This window comes from Megalops cyprinoides, chromosome 10, assembly GCF_013368585.1.
Source record: "Megalops cyprinoides isolate fMegCyp1 chromosome 10, fMegCyp1.pri, whole genome shotgun sequence".
NCBI classification, from domain to species: Eukaryota; Metazoa; Chordata; class Actinopteri; order Elopiformes; family Megalopidae; genus Megalops; species Megalops cyprinoides.
The window spans coordinates 8,621,215-8,638,807 of NC_050592.1; the positions used below are offsets into that span (position 1 = coordinate 8,621,215).

Genomic DNA, 17,593 nt, shown 5'->3' on the forward strand with positions numbered 1-17,593 from the left:
GGTCATAAGATGCTCGCTGATTAAAATTTCAAAGGCATGAATCGCATTCCAGGCCTAACAAATACTGATGTGTAATTCATCACAGTCAGTGATTACATCACCACGGGTGGGGAAGGAATTGTCTGCGTTGACCTGTTACAATTTCTCTTCTGAAAAACAGATTGCAGAATCTGTAGTAAAGGGATACATAGCTGAAGTTCCCATACAGACTTCTGCCACAGGTGTACTATTTACACCTTACCTAGAACAACCTATTAGGAATGCACTTGCAACCCTCACAATAAATCACTCTGAGGAAAAAGCACAGATGCAATTCATTATTACCATTGTCACACTTTTATTGAGAGTGAGAGTAAAAAAAATGGATACAGAAGTTTTGCAGTGGTGCTGTGTGATTTGTTCAACCAATTGAGTACTTTTAAAACAGTTTCTTTGGAATAGTATGGGAGCAAGGTGACAGAGCAGACATGCTCAAAAATACTGATAGAGGCAAGCTTTGATCCATAGGAACATGCTTTAGGCAGAAGGCACACCTCACATTCTCACTGAACATACCTCAGCAAAGACTGACACTCAGCCCAAAACAGCCGCTTTATTCTGCTGGTTATCTGTGCTGAGTTCTGTCATGCTATTCTAGTCTTTATGCAGCCCCAGTCTGTTTACCAGTAAATACAATAACCCTGTGCCACAAATTGTGCTGCCCGCTGATACATGACATAAGGCACATAATCTGCAATGTTGACACGCTTGAGAGATAACTTATTCAAACTCAAATGCTCACACTGAGACAAACAGAATTTTACATGAGTCCAAAAAAAAAAAAAAACCCTGAGACCATTTGTTTTCATTACTTTTAGCAGGTCCCATTTTACCTACATACGTTTTTTTGAGTTTTAGTAAAATGACATATGAAATATAAAAAATATAGGCATGCAAATACATATATGAGAGCAGATCAGAAATTCAATCAGGAAAACTCCTCCTTATCGTTAAAGTCAGCGTTTCATCCCCCCGTGGCAAATAATTATCCAATGGATGGCAAGGCTCCAGCTTAAACCTTACCTAAAGTGCTTCACTCCCCTGCTGGGTTTGATTAATTCAATTTCTGCCTGCTCCTCCCCTGCATCCACCATTTTCATTGCTTCTGACAGTGTTTGTGCATTGGCTACGGGGTAAACGTGTGAGTTCTAACATGCTTTCGACAGGTAGGGTCCCCTGAGGGGTGGGGGTCAATGCTACGCAACCCGAATGGCTGTTACTCCAGTGTCCTAATCTGAATTTTTTAAACCATGACCATTTGCTTGCTCCTCACACCTTTAAGACTCACAGTGGTATTAATCAAGTCAATGTTTCTTTACACCTACATCAACATATATTGTAGAAATACAATTGAAAGAAGGCCTAGTACAACACATTTGCCATAGAGTATGAAGACACCTGAATCCATATAATACTTTGATAACCATAATCAAGCCCAGTATCATGTATTGGAGTAACATTTGTAGTGTCATGTAATCCATTATACTATATAAGAAAAACCTGGCAGTATTGCATATGCTGTTAAATAGATTGCACCTCTGACATCATACCTATCGATTGGTACCTAGTCGTGTTTTTAAAATCAGCAGAGCCCCTCTGTATTGGACCTGCGTGTGCGCGTGCTTCCAAATGTCAGCCAACTTGGGAGGGATTGACACATTTCCAATTCTGAATCCGCCACCCCCCAAGCCCCCAGCCCCCCACCCCCCCCAAGCTGGTGTCACTCAGGGGTGGAGTGCAGTCGCATGGGGGTTGGAGGCTGAGACGAGTCAGGCATCGTCGGAGTCCTCACCCCCATCTTTTTCAAGGATGGCTCATCCGTGACAGAGATGGAGCGGGAGAAGGCAGGGCGAGGGTTCGATGCCGACCCTGGGGGGAGGGAGCGGGGGGAAAGGGGGGGGAAGAGGGTTACACACAATGTGCTGCACTGACCGGACTGGGCAGAGCACAAAGGTCGAATCTGAGAAAGGGCTTAATTCTTCGCATAATAAATACATAGTAGAACACAAAGCATTGCACAGAGCACACATGAAGATTTCAAACAGAAATGGTGCAAAAAAGCTTCATTACACAGAGGTTACATGTTCTCTGCATAAAAAAAAGCAAGAACAGCTTGAAATAATATTCAACAAACAGCAGGTGGCAGTAGCAGTACCCTTAGCTGTAGAGCAATGACTGCAGATCCATTACAGGTTGGTGTTAAACACCAAGAATTGAAAGTGGCAGCCCAGTGCTGTACCATGTTGTGGATGAAACATTGCATATTTGCAGCAGTCTGCAGTTCCTCAGCGTAAACAGTAGGTGGCAGAATTACACCAAACCTTCCATAGGCAGCTGTACCTTTGTGTAGGTGCTGCAATGACTGCTTATTTATTGCCTGGTGCAATGATAATATATGTACAGCAGATGGCCGCATAACACTGTTTATTACACTGACGCAGTGACATTATTTCTTGGTCAGTATTTACAATGTGAAATTCTCTCTCTCTGCATACCTACATCCCTCTCTCTGTATTTCATCTATTCATCCGCTCAGTTCTTCATTCGTTTTGCCATTCTCTTTCCCATTCCTTTTTTTTTTTTTTAGTCTCTCTCCTTTGGGACGGTACCTGTGTTGTTCTGTGTGGATTTCACCTTGTTGTTGGTCTGCTCCTGTAGCTCCCTCTCAAATTGTCTGACCTCATCCAAAGTCATTCCTGAGAGAAAAAGAAAAAAAAAGTCAGAAATAATGGTAAAGGTGTAATTATGACTGTATTTTTTTTTTTTTTTTTACTATTGACAACATATTAATTTGAGACAAAGATCATACATACCATGCCATTCATCAGTCCAAGCCACAGCCTGCCTGTGCCCAACCAGCAGGATGTCTCTAATATTCTGTGGAACATAACAGTCATTTCACCATGTGGTGTTGGGGGAAAAAAAATACTAGCACATTATCACAGCCAAAATCCTTTACATGCGTGATCTCAAAACCTCGCAACTCAAATGGTCATAGTGTGCTCTAATTTAGACTTTTAGAATTTAGACATTTAGATTTCGTTTGATCCCTTCATCTCTGTGTATATGTGTATATGTCCCAGTCACCATTTTGTCACCTGTTGCATCACGTACCTTTCTGTCTCATTTTAATTTGGATGCAAAGCAGCTTGAGAAATATAGCGCGTTACCTTGTGTATGAATTCCTCTGTCCTCCCTTGCAGTCCATACACCTCAAAGCTGCACTGGACCCTCTTGTAAGAGCACATTATGGGGTGAGTTGTATTGCGCCAACCAGCCTGTAGGGGGCCCCGGCCAGTCTTTTCAGACTCCCAACAGCTCAGGTCCTGAGAGAGATGAGAGTTAATACAGTACTTGTTGAGTAAGCGCACGTGTGTGTGTGTGTGTGTGTGTGTGTGTGTGTGTGTGTGCGCATGTGTGTGCGTGCGGTTGTATGTGTGTGTGTGTGTGCCTGTGCCTGTGCCTGTGTGTATGTGTGTAAAGCAAATATGTTCCAGTCAGTCAAACAAGAGCTGCTCTCCCGAGACCTGAATGACCTTTACACCTTAAGTGTAACAGTTATTGGAGGCGAAGAAGTGACATTCCTCCCTGATTGAAAAGCAAGAGGTGTTTCCATTACTGAAAACGCGCTGTTTTGTATGACCTCACTAAGAAAGGTTGGGTATTGCTAATACACAGAGGCGGAGGGCGGTGGATAGAGTTGATTAGGAAATAGTACCTCTGATTTTTTGTAGTGCTTTTCGGGGATGGGGTCAGTCAGGATGTCCAGATGACTCACACTCTCAGGAGGGGTGGGGCTGTCCCCAAAAACCTGCAGGGGCCACGAGGTTGGAGTCACAGAAGGCCACAAATCGTATATATACATAGGTACATGATCTGTGTGAGTGTATCTGCCTGAAACACAGGGATACTGTAGGCAACGACCTTGACAGCAGCACAGGGTGTTGTCAGATGCATAGTGATGACAGCAAAGCTGCTTACACAGTGTGACAAATTCTAGTTCATCCACATTTCTGAAAAAGGCAATATCCATCTATATGCTGTGACATGGGTTGTACCGTGCCATTTTTTTTTGATATTTTGATAGGCAAGGTTATGGAAATTTAGGACCCTGGAGTCAAACGGAATCAAATGGAATTCCATGTCAGTGCGGCTCCAGCAGCTATGCAATGGGACTCTTACCACCATTCTGGATTGCTCCTCAGATAATAGATTGAGCTGTAATGTAGGTGTGTTCGTGAAAATATTACTGGTGCTGAACATTCATTTACATTTCACTCTGTGCTTTGTGGACTTAGCATATCAAGGGGACGGTTTCCAACAAAATAATTACATTCATTAATCACACATGAGCTTATGGTCCATTCTCTTTACTTCCTCCCCAGTTTCTCTCTGTGTCTGACTTTCTCACCGCTCTCTCCCTCTCTGTCTAAATCACAGTTATCTCTTACTGGTTTCTTTTGTTGGTATCCTTAAATCACTGTTCTGTTTTACTGGTCTCTCTCTCTCTCTCTCTCTCTCACACACACACACACACACACACACACAGCTGTCTCTGCCGCTTGGACTCACATTATCGTTGTGTCCATTGTCATTCCCGAACTTGGTCTCGATCCGGATGTGAAACTTGGGAACAAAGGAGCACTATGGCACAAGGGAGAGAGGGAGGGTCGATAGAAAATATACACAACAAGAGATTGAGAAAATGAAAGGGCAGCGCATTAGCACGACAGACAGGATACTTACTGTGTACTCTGCGCAGGATCAAGGGTTCCCACACAAAGAAAGAGAAGAGAAAAGAAACAGGCAATTACGGCATAGTCTGTATTTATATAGTTATCATTCCCACTGCTATCATTAATGTGCTTTAGCTGACAGGCTGAAATGCCGTGACATACACATACACATGCACACGCTTGCACAAACCATTATTTGGCTGCCTTGATAGAGATTGCTTATGTAAACCAGATTTGAGCTGCACAGACCAGTAATGGTATAGGGGTAGAAGTTCCAGGCTTTCTCGGTGATGTAGAAGATCCGCGGGACAAAAGTCCTCATCCAGGATGGGAGCTTACTGACCGAGAGAGTGGAGTAAAAGTGGGTACATTAATTAGCACTTTAGGCGCCGATGCTATTGTTAGAGGGCATTCGGCAGGGGTGGTTGTTCGAGGCACGGGACGCTGGTATTACATGCTGTTACCTGCTGAGGTAGATGCGTTTTTCAGTCATCTGCCCGGGACCATGCTGGGGATGGGACTGGGGCTCGTTGCATATCACCTCCACCCCCTCCCCCCCTCCACTCTGCTCACTGCTGTGCTTACTGATCATGTACAGCTGACCAATCCTGTACTGCGAGAGAGAGTGACACAGACGACGGGTGAGAGAGAGAGAGACAGGGAGGGAAGCTCACCAATAGGAGGAGAGATCTGGAGACGGGGTCGATGCAGCAGCTTAGTACACAGTATGGAGTATGGAAATGCAGTATTGGCGAAAAGAGTTGGACGTAATCCGGCGCATGCTGTACACCCCCCTCACTGAAACCAGGGTTCACCACTCCCACCACTTCACAAATGACAAGGAAAAGGTGGAAAGCAGACGAAAACGAAACAAAACTTCATTTCACCTGGCACTGGCCTGACCCGTTTTTTCAAAGGTCTTAATAGGTTAAGATCAGGGCTGGAGACAGGGCTGCAGACATTCTTATGAAGGGACAGTGATATTATATATGAGGACAATTTTTAAAAGTACCCTCACCCGCCTCTGCTGCTACTCTTTCTTGTAAACTCTTCGCAGTTTAACCTTAAGGTAAATACCTTTGTTGACGTATTAAACTGACGGACAGAACCTGTTTGACTTGTTCCCAGACAAAAGAGAGCGCAGAGTAAAGATAAGCACAGATGGAGTGATAATCAAATAAAAACACGCAGCAATACACATTGTCTTTTTGTGCAAGCCTCTGTCTGATGCCAGTAGATTTTCAGGAAGTGTAAATAACAGAAACATAGAAAAACAAACTACAGTATATTCCTAGAGTCAACAGATTGACATTTCTGAGATTTATATTATATGAAGTATATCCATAAAAAGATTTGCTGTGCACTGAACACACTAAAGTGTATTTACAGGTATACCTTTACTCAGTACAAGTACTGACACACACACAAACACGTACTTCATATTACAAACTTACCTCATCCACTGTCAATGGCATACATATTCTGTACTCTTTCATCAACATGGTGTTGTCATCAAGAGAAAGCTGAGCGTGTTTGTGTCCGTCTGTCCTACCGCTCACGTTTTTCACACATATTTAAGAAAGTACAGGTTAGTGTGTGATAGCGTACCCCTAATGTCCTGCAATAACCTCTCTTTCCCCCTGTCCTCTTTGTTGTGCTGGTCTCAGTGCACAGTGCTGGAGTCCAGTCCTGTCAGTGAGTGTGTATCTACTGCTTTAACTCCTCTCTCGCGCGTTTTTTTTTTGGGGTTTCTTTTTCATTAATCTCTTCACTCCCTCAGTCAACACTCAACTGTTGCTCTCCCGGCTTTCCCGCTCTCTCCCTCTGTCCTTCCTTCTGTCTCCCTTGTTTGCTCTTGACTTATTGAGCTAAAAGTGATTGCTGTTGTTGTAATATTGAAACTTACTGCCTACTTCCCTCCTCTGTCTTTTTTTTTTGGCTTCCCTGCAGCTCTCATTTGTAACCTTGTTGTGTTTATCGCCCCTCCCTTTGCCCTCTGTGTCTCTCCTTAGCACTCCTAGTTCCTTTCAAATTCCTTTGCTCCTTGCTTATCTCATTCCCCTCCCCCTCCCCCTCCTTTTCCCCACCCACCTTACCTCCTTACCTATGCGCTCTCTCTCTCCCTCCCTCGATCTCTTCGCATGCAGGTTTTAAACCATTTACTGTAATCTGGGTTATATTTTAACTTTCCTTTCAGTTCAGGCAATTTCCATTTTCAGAAGTGAAATTCCACAGGCAGTCTGTGGACACTCCAAAGACACTTTATGGAAGGCATGCACGTATAACCCCGGAATTAAGTGTAATTTATAATCCGATTCCTCAATACTTACCTAAAGGGAAATGTCATCATTGGTTAGTTATGGAATGGATGTGGGTTAACAAAGGACATGAATGGTATCATTTGCTTGAATGAAGCAATGAAGTTACAGACCAATTACCATGATCACAGCATTCTTAAATCGTAAATTCACAGGGCTGAGAGGTCAGTGAACTCAGGGTAGCCATAAGTAATTTACCAATCTTAGTTTCAGGTCAGATTTCAATGTACTCAGAACCCCTTGTTCCTGGTAATTAAGTTAAAAATGAACTTTACACGGTTGTACTGATAACCAAGGCAAAGCACCATTTCCAAGATTATCTTAACTCTTCAGACAACAAACAAAACTATCACTAATTCCACAGACATCTGTGAAAGCCTGTCCTCTTTTTTGGGTCAGTCGGCTACTGATATAACATTGGTCATAGAAATTTCTGGACCAAGCAGGACAATTTAGATTAAAACAAGCTGAAAGTGGCAGACTACGCTAAAGACATGCTAAAGCTGTGCATCTTAATAGTACGGCTTATTCCAGTTTGTACATGTATGCTTGTACATGCTCACTGAAAATATAATAACGTATTTGCTCTGTAGGTTCCTTCACTCCATGTGATTGTGCTTCTGGGAAACGAATAGGAGCAGCTGTTTGTTTTTTATTCGGTTCTCTTGAGCATATACTTAATGCTCATTGATGAGTGTTACTTCATGTAAGTTTAAACTTGGCAAGTACATTAGATTTACAAATGTCATTCACCTGAAACCTCTCATTATCCGTGTCACCACTCCTTCCCGCTATGTTATTGATGCCCATTATCTCACATCCAATCACGTTTCAGAGTTATCACTGGGCCTCAGTGGCCTACTGTTACCTGACATCTGATCACTCTGAACACTTGCCACTATGTAGTGTTCAACATAAACAACACTTTTCAAAGGAATCGGTGCATCCCAAAGCTTAGCACATAAAATTCAATGAGGCTTCTTCAGCAGCATCAATGTGTGAACTGTATGGGAAATATTAATACATTTCTCAAATTTTGATACAAAATGTTACATTCTTAACCACCCATTCAATGCCTTAAATTCCTATTATCTCTCTTAAAAATCACATTTCATGCTATTTTCCAGAGGTCTGTAAGTGACCCTGAAAAGAATTCCATTCAAAATGAGTAATAATTTTAAAAGTAAGACAAGTACAAGCGTTATCCATGAAGGGGTGAATACTGTGATTTCCTTGTCAGTGTCTTTATTGCCATCTAGTGGTGAAACAGTAGAGCTGTTGTCACCTTTGGGGGAGCCTGTCACTCATGACAATGTATGAGTGAGAGACACTTTTTTTAGAGCTGCGTACAAATACTTCACAAAAGCTTCGGTTTGTAGCACGGAGGAGCAAGCTGGGACCAGTGCTCCTCATTGGAGACTTGAGTGTGATCCTGCAAGAGGAGAGGGACTGGTGGTGATGTGTTCTGTCCACATTCTAGGCGTAATTCTGTGTAGCTGAAATGATTCAAACTCTAAATGATGTTCACATTAACAACCTCCAAAGAGGCATTGTTTAGAATTTATAGTATATTGTGAGGTGAATTCCACACATACAGTTACAACTGCTCCGCTGAAGTGTGGTCACAGCTCAATGCATGGGTGATAGGGTTTAACACTTCTGTGGGCATCTTTGGGTGGACTGCATAAAATCCTCATACTACCGGATACAGCAATCCCCATTTGTTGTGGTAAAGGACAATGTGATTTTTCCATCACATAGAGGTAGTGTTCAAAGCAAAGTTCCTTCCATTGGACTCACCAGTCCTCAGTCTAACTGTTCATTTTCCTCTACTAAAAGATGGAATATGACGATCATATGCATAGGCTATGTATCCTATTTAAGACAGTGGCCAAACCCAGGAATGACACTAAAAATGTGCTAGGCCAGGGATGCGTGTCCTGGAAACATTTTTCCTACGCTGTACTGCCAGTGAAAACATCTGATTTGTTGAAGTTTAGAATGTGTTCTCACAAATAAACCAATAAGCTTAGTTCACAGAAACAAGGCATAATTGCATGTTTGAGCTTATATTTTAGCCATCACCAAATAATATTAATCATAAGTTTATTAACTGTAACGATATTTTCTGAGGCTGAATTTTAATTTTAATTTATTTTTGCTAACCCTAAATTTCCTATTATTTTCAGACTTCAGATTTTCAGACAGTGGGATTGTAATTTTACTGAAAAAGAGCTGGGTTTGGGTGTTTAACAGGCTTTTGTTGTGAGAATTTGAGGTTTATCCTTTTTTTAAAAAGTAGTATTAATATTTAACTTTACACACTTTATGGCAAACCCAGTCTAAACCAAAGCAAATTAGCCTTGTTTTTCCAGTCAAGGAAAAAAAGAGGGCAGGACTGAAATATACCAATAGGAATAATATTTTCATAAACCCCTGTGTTTTTTAAGTATGGCTATGGCTAAAAGCCTTGATTGGATCAGCGGCTGAATCAATATTAAGATTGTGTGCGACTTGTCAGGGGTTAGCAGCATGAAATAGAAATCCCCACTGGGGGAAGAGGCATAGCTTTCACTTATCCATATTCGATCCCAATTACTGCGGAGCAAACCCAGCTGGGTTAATGGGTACCGGAACACATACTGTATGAGATGCAAAAAATGTAGCGTGATGACTTCCCCTGGAAAAAAAAAAAAACAAGTCTGCTGAGCATTAAATGGTAATTACCACTACTGTATCCTCCAGTTTGCATAAAGGCAATTATCAGAGGAGGGCTCTCCTGAAGAGATGCATTGGCACACAGTATACATGAGGGCCAAACTGAAGTTACACCACGGGGTTTTGAAATCCTCTGAAACCACTTTCCCCCTGCTCCTATCTCGCTATAGACATTTCATAATGAAGTCCAGGGGCCTGTGATCTCCCTTCAGTCTTAAAAAAGAATAATTTATATGATGGTTTTCCATATTCATGAACTTGTAAAATGCATTCATTACATTATTGTACTTATGTTCAGTTATGAATAATATATGTAATTTTATATGGCATGATGTACTTTGGTGTTCATGATTTAATTAATACATACATAACCATTAATTTGGTTTTGCCATTTATAAAAAACCCAAACCAGAAAACCCCATGTTATATATAATTTTTTTGTTTGTTTGTTTGTTTGCCATAATTTGTACAACTAATGTATACTGGCAGGTGTTATATCTGGGTGGTTGATTGGAAGGATATGAATTTTATGCATTTATTTGCCTCAGAAAGGGTGAAGCCGAGCCTCAACGGGAAACCGTTCTGGAACTTAATTTCTTTCAAGAAATGAAACGAAATGAAAAGGATTTGCACAACAGTAGGAGGAAGTGCAATGGAATGGATTAACTCTATTCATTTCAGGAGGTCAGTTACAGCTATTGCAGTTCAGAGACTTGCTATTTTCTATTCACATTCCAATTGAGCGACTGAATTACTAACAGACTCGGCCTGGTGTCCAGTGCAGAAAGTTGCTGCATCGACAGCACTTCATTAGCCCTCTTTCTCCTTGCTTCCTCTTAGCGGCAGCGCATGGTTGTGTTGCCACAGACGACATGGAACGCTTCTTATTGTTAATAAAACCGCTCTTGCTGCAGGACTACTCCAAAATTTCATTATTATCATACGCCAAGCCAGAAATCTATTAACATATGTGCTAATTAATATACACTAAAAATAAATTAAAAAATAAATAGCTACATTTATAAATATATGCTAACCCTGCCCACAATCAATTCCTTCCCCTTGCAGACATTACAGTATGAACACTCATCCTGAATGTAAAGTCAAGGAGCCATTCTATGCTTTTCTTTATAAAGAAATCAAAGTTGGACAGCCCATGATAAATGATCAATGACACAGTAATGACAATATGATAGCCTGAGATATCAGTGTTATTTACATAAGCGGAACGGTGAGTCAGAATAGAGATTTGTGTGTATATGCAGTGCAAAGCATAAAATGACCTACATAGGCTATGATATAGCTACATACAGTACAGTAGGACTGAATGTGGGCTCAAGTCATTGTCACTACTACAAATGTCAGTGTAAGAAAACATAAAATAGTGTCCTGAAATATATGTGAGAGCATCTGCAAGTCTATGCATGTCTACATATTTGTGTGTGTGTGTGTGAGTGAGTGCCTGGGAGTTTCTCCCACTGCCCAGTTTGTCTATGTGTTTGTAAGACAGCAGTAGTGTGTGTGTGTGTGTGTGTGTGTGCGTGTTTTGTGTGCACATATGTGAGTATTTGTTTTTATGGGTGTGTGGGTATGTGAATGTTTGTGTGTGTGCGTGTGTGTCTTTGTATGTGTGTGTCTGTGAGCGTCTGTGTGTGTGTATGTGATTTTGTGCTTGTACCAATCTGATTAGATTTATTTCACTATCTCTGTTTGCTCATCTGTTTTGCTCAAAGCTAATACTCAAACACAAGGGTAGACACACACAAATACACATAATGATCAACACTCACTTTCACACACCCACCCACTCACATGCATACATATGGAAGGCATTCTTCCACATAATGGCATTCTTCCATACTTCCATAGAAAGATATACAACATACACATGCACAATCAAAGCCATTGACACAGGTATATAAACTTTCTAACAAATGACTTCAAATATGCAATCATTGTAGATACCTTAGACACCTTTCTGTTTTCAATATGCCAATGAAATTCAGTCAAATATAAAACAGAGATACAGATGAATGGGCACATTGATTGAAAAATGCAAATAATGATGGATGTGCATATAGGATGGATCAATACACTTAAAGCACTTTAATTTATGCTTAGCACATTTCTTTATCTTGAATAAACTACTGATGATCACCCAGAATCTGTGGTCTATCATGCCAAAAGACAGTCTTGTTATTTTGTAAGAGAGCTATGTATCTTTTCCCTGATATTCCTTTCAAACCAATAAAAGATAAGGACAATTGAATTTTACAAAGCATGTGCAACTTTGAAGACATTTAAGACAGAACAACAGACCTTCAGAAAGGCTAGAGTTATGCAAACCCAGTTAGATGCATCCACATTTTAATATTCTCATCAATACTGTATGTCCTTAAGTGTACAGTTTTTACCTTTCACTTGATGTTACCTTGCAGATAAGGTAATACCCACGTACACACTGTCAAGAAAAACGATAACACATGCTGATAAAGGTTAAAAGAAAGTGGAAATTCTAATGTTGATATAACCATATAAACTGTAGCTGATCATGTGGTTGGATGCTTCACTGATCCATAGATAAGCTATATATTGATTCATTGACTGTCAGTTTGTTGAATTCTCTGGCAATATACAGACACTGCACAAGACAGATAAAAAATTGTAAGGCTTAAGTATATTCAGAACGCGTGTGTATGTTCGTTCGTATGTATGTGTGTGCTTTGTGTTTGTGCATAAGAGATCCGGGAGATATATTATACCCTCCTCACTGTTTTAAAACCTCCGCCTGTAATACAATAACCGAAAAGCCAGCCTGATTTTTGAGAGCCATGAAATCGGTAATTTGCTTCCCAAGTCCCAAGTATATGAAAAATACGGATGTGACTAAGCAAATACTTAAGACGCTGATGACTTACAATACGAGCGCCTTCTGCAAACTGTATACAGTACACACTTTCCGGTCACAGACTGTACGTTCACCACATACGCAACGCACGTCGATAATATGAATACAGTACATGTCCTCAAAAACACACACACAGATTGTAAAGACCTCGAACACCAAATACACCAGCAAACACGCAAAAGCATATCGAGACAGTCACATGGAGACACTCACATATATAGGTAGACAGACACTGTATAGACGCACATCTCGGTTTTGCTGGGAGAAGCAGAAAGAGCATGAGGGAGCAACAGAATGGGGGGGCTAAGGTGCGGGGGGAGGATGGTAGAGCTACAGAGAGCTGAGTGGTTCTAGTAAATATTTATATTGCATTATGATACGCTAGCGAGAGAGAGTGTGTCTACCCCTTTATTAATATTATTCCACACCGCTAAGTTTAGCATTCAACACGTGTCGCTAGTGATGGAGAGAGAGAGAGGGAGGGAGAGAGAGAGGTTGACGGTTGCTAGGTGACGGGGCGCATATACTGAATTTTAACAAAAGAACGGGGGAAAGAGAGAGAGGGAGAGGGAGAGAGGGGAGAGAGAGAGAGAGAGGGAGGGAGAGAGATAGGTAGAGAGAGATCGAGAAATTGAATACATGTAAAATATATATTTAGATATATATTTCCGTGGGATACCGTAAAAGGATACCTCTAAGGAAATGATGTGAATATGATGGAGTAAACGATGGAGAGAGGGGGGACAGCCTCGTGAAAAATTGTAAGTATTTTTTTTTTATATTTTTTGCGGTACGTGGAGGTATTTGGGACTCATTTAAAAATACAATTCGGGGTTGGCCCTAAACAGTGTAAAACGTTATAGTGACTGATATTGGGGTTTCGGGTGTCGGCGTTTGTTCTGGGCTAGCTATATCGGGTAGCAAGGTGGATGGATAGCAAAAGAGAAAGGTGGAAACGGCCGGTGAGCGGGGCTTTGACCCCTCTGTCATTGCTGCGCGTGCACACACTCACGAGCTCTAGCCCTCAACAAACACTCATACATACACACATACATACATACATACATACATAGCTACATACTTACATACATACACAGGAACACACACAGCTGCGCGCACTCACGCACCCCCGGCTCACACAAACACCACACACACACGCACACACAAGAGCCAAATTAGCGAATTAATAATAACATTGCCCGTTTGTCAATACAATATAAGCCGCTGTAAGAATTCTCTGCCAGTGTGCCCGCATAAGACGGAGGACTCACCAGTATGTGCTGTCAGACTCTCTCCCTTATTATATATTTGTGCGTCTGTAGATTTAACAATTAATGTTTTCCAGTCTATTACCATGTACTTTTCACTGTGTGTATTTTGACCCACGTCTGTTGGTATGTGTCGGTGTATACTTGGCTAGAGCCTTCCGTGAGGCTGTCGATCAATCTTTAGTGCATCTATTTATATCACTGCATGTAAGAAGATGGGGGATTCATTATGCCACCCGAACTTTGAATCGCATTTCAGAATATGAATAATTACCATATGTTCCCTGGATTTTTTTTTTTTTTTTTTTTTTTTTTTTTTTAGTGGAAACGGATTAACGTTGGCAGAATTCTCACGTTGGTCCACTGGTTTCCTACACTAGAGATATAATCAAAATGGGTGGTTGACACAAATGCTTAGACGTTTGTCAGCTGGTTCAGAATGTGCTCCAATAATACGTGTTAAATATGGCACGTTAAAGTTATGCATTAATATTTAATAATCAACTTTTCTTGTTTGTTCACTGTGTCACTTTATTAGAATAGTTCATTCAAATACACCATAGGCCAAGCGTTCTAGACGACAGCCCTACATCGAATACAACGGATGGACGGAACACAATTTTTGATTGACCTGCTAAACATAAAATATTGTATTACAATTAACTATAGGGTATATTGTGCTACATCAAATGCAGTCAGCTGGTCTGTCGTGTACAGTTGCTTGAGTGTAAGAAATACACAGGACCATAAATTTTCATCTTAAACTCATTCATTAAACAACACGTTGAACCAACTCCCCTTCTTAGTTAAGGATAATTATTGTGTATTACCAATTAGGGTTGCATCAAGAAACGAAAATCGCCCTGTCACTTACCTGTGAATTCAATTTTCCCATAAATCAGTCATGCTAACTGGTAAAAAAAAAAATTTATCACAAATCCCTTTGTCCCCCAACTGGTATTTTATTTTCACTTTCCCTAGATTCGATCAAAACTTTGCACGGTTGCACGCACATGAGCACTGCAGCAGTACACTCTTTGCTGTTAATGTGTTGCATTCGGTATCAATACAGTCTCACTGTGTCAATCTATCTTCCCGTTGCATGGTGTGCTGCGCATCATGGTAGAGGTATATAGTGTGAGAGCAGGGAGAGAGGGGGAACAAGCGAGGAGAGAGGGAGATGGAGAGAGAGAAGGAGAGGTGGAGATAGAGGGGAAGAGAGGGGAGAGGGGTGAGAGATGGGGGGAAAAGACAGTGGTGAGGGGGGAGGGGGCTATTTGAATCCAATATCAGGGAGAGAAACATGGCTGGAGGACTGAAATAGAAAAAAGACAGCAATAGACTATGCGTTTCTGAGATTTTTTCCCCTCTTTCTTGCTTTCCATGGGAATTACTTCAGATCATGTCCTCTCTCTACTTTTTTGTCATCCTCTATTTACCCCTTTTCTGTATCCCTCTATTTGCCATCTATTATCTGTCTCTTTTCCAAACCAATCTCTTTTCCCTTCCCACTTTTTGCTGCCTCTGCCTATCTTTCCTTCTACCCCTTTGCAACATCATGGACATGCAAAATCCCCAAATCCCCTCCGCCACCCCCCTCACACACACCCTTTTCTTTTAATGTGTCTAATTAAGGTAAAGCTCGTTAACATAGAACATCAATTAGTCTTTAACAAGATCAGAGGCTGGTGTTTTAAAGAGATTACTCTGCTACCCTCTTTTCACTGTCTCTGGTGTATTGGTCTGGACTGCATTGATAAACACCATGCAAATTCACATTGCCTATAGATGCTGATTGTGCTGGGTATAGGAGAGTTAAGTACACAGCACAGCACAGTGCAGTATCATGCTTTGCACTATGGTAGTAGGAGGCACAGGATTTTACGGCAATGTGCTTTATCGCAGTGATGAATAGATTTGGAAATGGCAACATGAGTGTAATTAAAAAAAGGGAAAATGCAAGCATTCATAAAGCACGCGTCTGTGTGTCAGCTCAACAGTGCTTTTTTTTTCAAAAGGCCAAAAAGCAACCAAGAAACGTGGTAAATCTCACCAACACTTGGGACAACCCAAAATACATGATTTGTCTCAATAAGGGACCTTGTACTAGTGCAGTACAGGAGGCTGGAGTGTAGCCTGTATGAGGGCAGGGAATTCAATGACACCCTGGTGGGCATTAAAACCTGTCCAGCTGTGGTGTGGGTACTTGTGAAAACATACTTTATAAACTTATATTTTACATTTTTCTTATATTATTTTATTTCCCAGACAAGGCACAGTCACTTCCATTGATTTGCCTTAATAAGCTATGCTTCAGATACCAAAATGTCTCTATAAAAATATCCCTCAGGACATAAAGACTTGCTATACAAGCATGCTGTACCCTATTGGATTTTTTTTGTTGATGGCCATATTTTAGCATTATATTCAATGTAAATAAAAAAAAAAAAACAACAACCGAGAAACACATATTAGAATGAAAAATACATTGTAATGGAGGAAGTTAATCTCTTAAACAGCACAATTAAATGTACCTGCATTTACTGTACATAATGCACTAATATATGTTATGGTTTACTAATCGCTAATTTACCAATTACAAATTCACTAATGCAGAAATGGGGGGTCATTAATCAAATGGACGTTGTTAACTTCACACTACACTCACAGTTTGCAGTGCAGCCCAAACATTTCCAGCTGTTTGAATAGCCAACATGAACCCTTCTGTATGTCTCATCATTGTAATAAGACAAAGGCTTGGCACTGAAGCTGGGTACTGTTGTAATTTTGTCATGCACAGAACTGCAACGTGTAAAAAAAAAAATTGTTCCTGAAGCAGGAACCTTTGATCCCCCACAGCTTTTAAAAGATGTCTGTAAAACATGTTACCAAAACCAGGTGGAAGTAGAGAATGCTATGCGTTTATTAATTTAGTGGAATATTTAGAAATATGCAAGATCTGTTTTGTGAATATTTTCATCTGATTTAGTTTTTAAGATACAGGCATTGCACAAGTACAATTCCATGGTGTGGTTTAACCATGGCTAACTGCGCCTCTGCTAATTGCCAATAATGTAATGTAATGTAAAGTAAAATTGTCACAAAAGCTGAACTATGTCTTGGATAAGGAAAGGTTAACACACTCTTGTGGCTGTACTATATGTACCGTGAAGAATAAAATTACACTGGTCGATACTGATACAGCCCTTGGCTGGATATGTAAGCGTCCTATTGCTTTTTGGCTATTGTGTACAGTAAGGTACAGTACTGCATTTTACACCAGCCTAAAAGAAGCAGCCGTGGGTTATGCAGTCATTGTCCATTTGAATTACTTATGATTGCAGCAGGTCTCGTGTCTGGGGCTTTAACGTAGAGTTTACAGCTGCTGCTTATCAGGGTGCAGCCGAGTGAAATATACGGGAGGCTGCTGTACTGCATTACTGCCTGTGATGTACAGTACGGTGTGATGCTCTGAATGCAAACAGCCCGGTGCCCAACTCTAATACTGTACTGTACAGCAGAGCAGAGAGTGCTGCAGTGTAATAGGAGGGCTATTTTACAGAGGGACACAGCTACTGTAAAGCCTATAATGGAAGTGTTGCAATT

The 17,593-nt window shown here is 40.9% G+C and overlaps 1 protein-coding gene across 1 annotated transcript; it reads right to left on the bottom strand.

The window, feature by feature from the left end:
• Window positions 1-1,759: 1,759 nt before the first annotated feature.
• pitpnc1b (phosphatidylinositol transfer protein cytoplasmic 1b) lies at window positions 1,760-6,794 on the bottom strand. Its single transcript, XM_036538268.1, has 10 exons — window positions 6,230-6,794; window positions 5,240-5,388; window positions 5,025-5,113; window positions 4,786-4,793; window positions 4,612-4,683; window positions 3,758-3,850; window positions 3,210-3,365; window positions 2,853-2,916; window positions 2,649-2,735; window positions 1,760-1,908 (listed from the first exon to the last, which is right to left on the bottom strand). Exons 1-10 carry the CDS (start codon window positions 6,275-6,277, stop codon window positions 1,760-1,762), a joined length of 915 nt encoding a protein of 304 aa, XP_036394161.1. The 5' UTR covers window positions 6,278-6,794.
• Between the last annotated feature and the right edge of the window lie 10,799 nt (window positions 6,795-17,593).

Bases quoted from the DNA above. Each gene is read 5' to 3' on its own strand.
- pitpnc1b (XM_036538268.1), bottom strand. From the start codon at position 6,277: ATGTTGATGAAAGAGTACAGAATATGTATGCCATTGACAGTGGATGAG. The intron at 5,389-6,229 runs GTAAGTTTGTAA...TCTCTCTCGCAG, and splicing joins TGCCATTGACAGTGGATGAG to TACAGGATTGGTCAGCTGTA. The intron at 2,917-3,209 runs GTAACGCGCTAT...TATGTTCCACAG, and splicing joins CAGAGGAATTCATACACAAG to AATATTAGAGACATCCTGCT.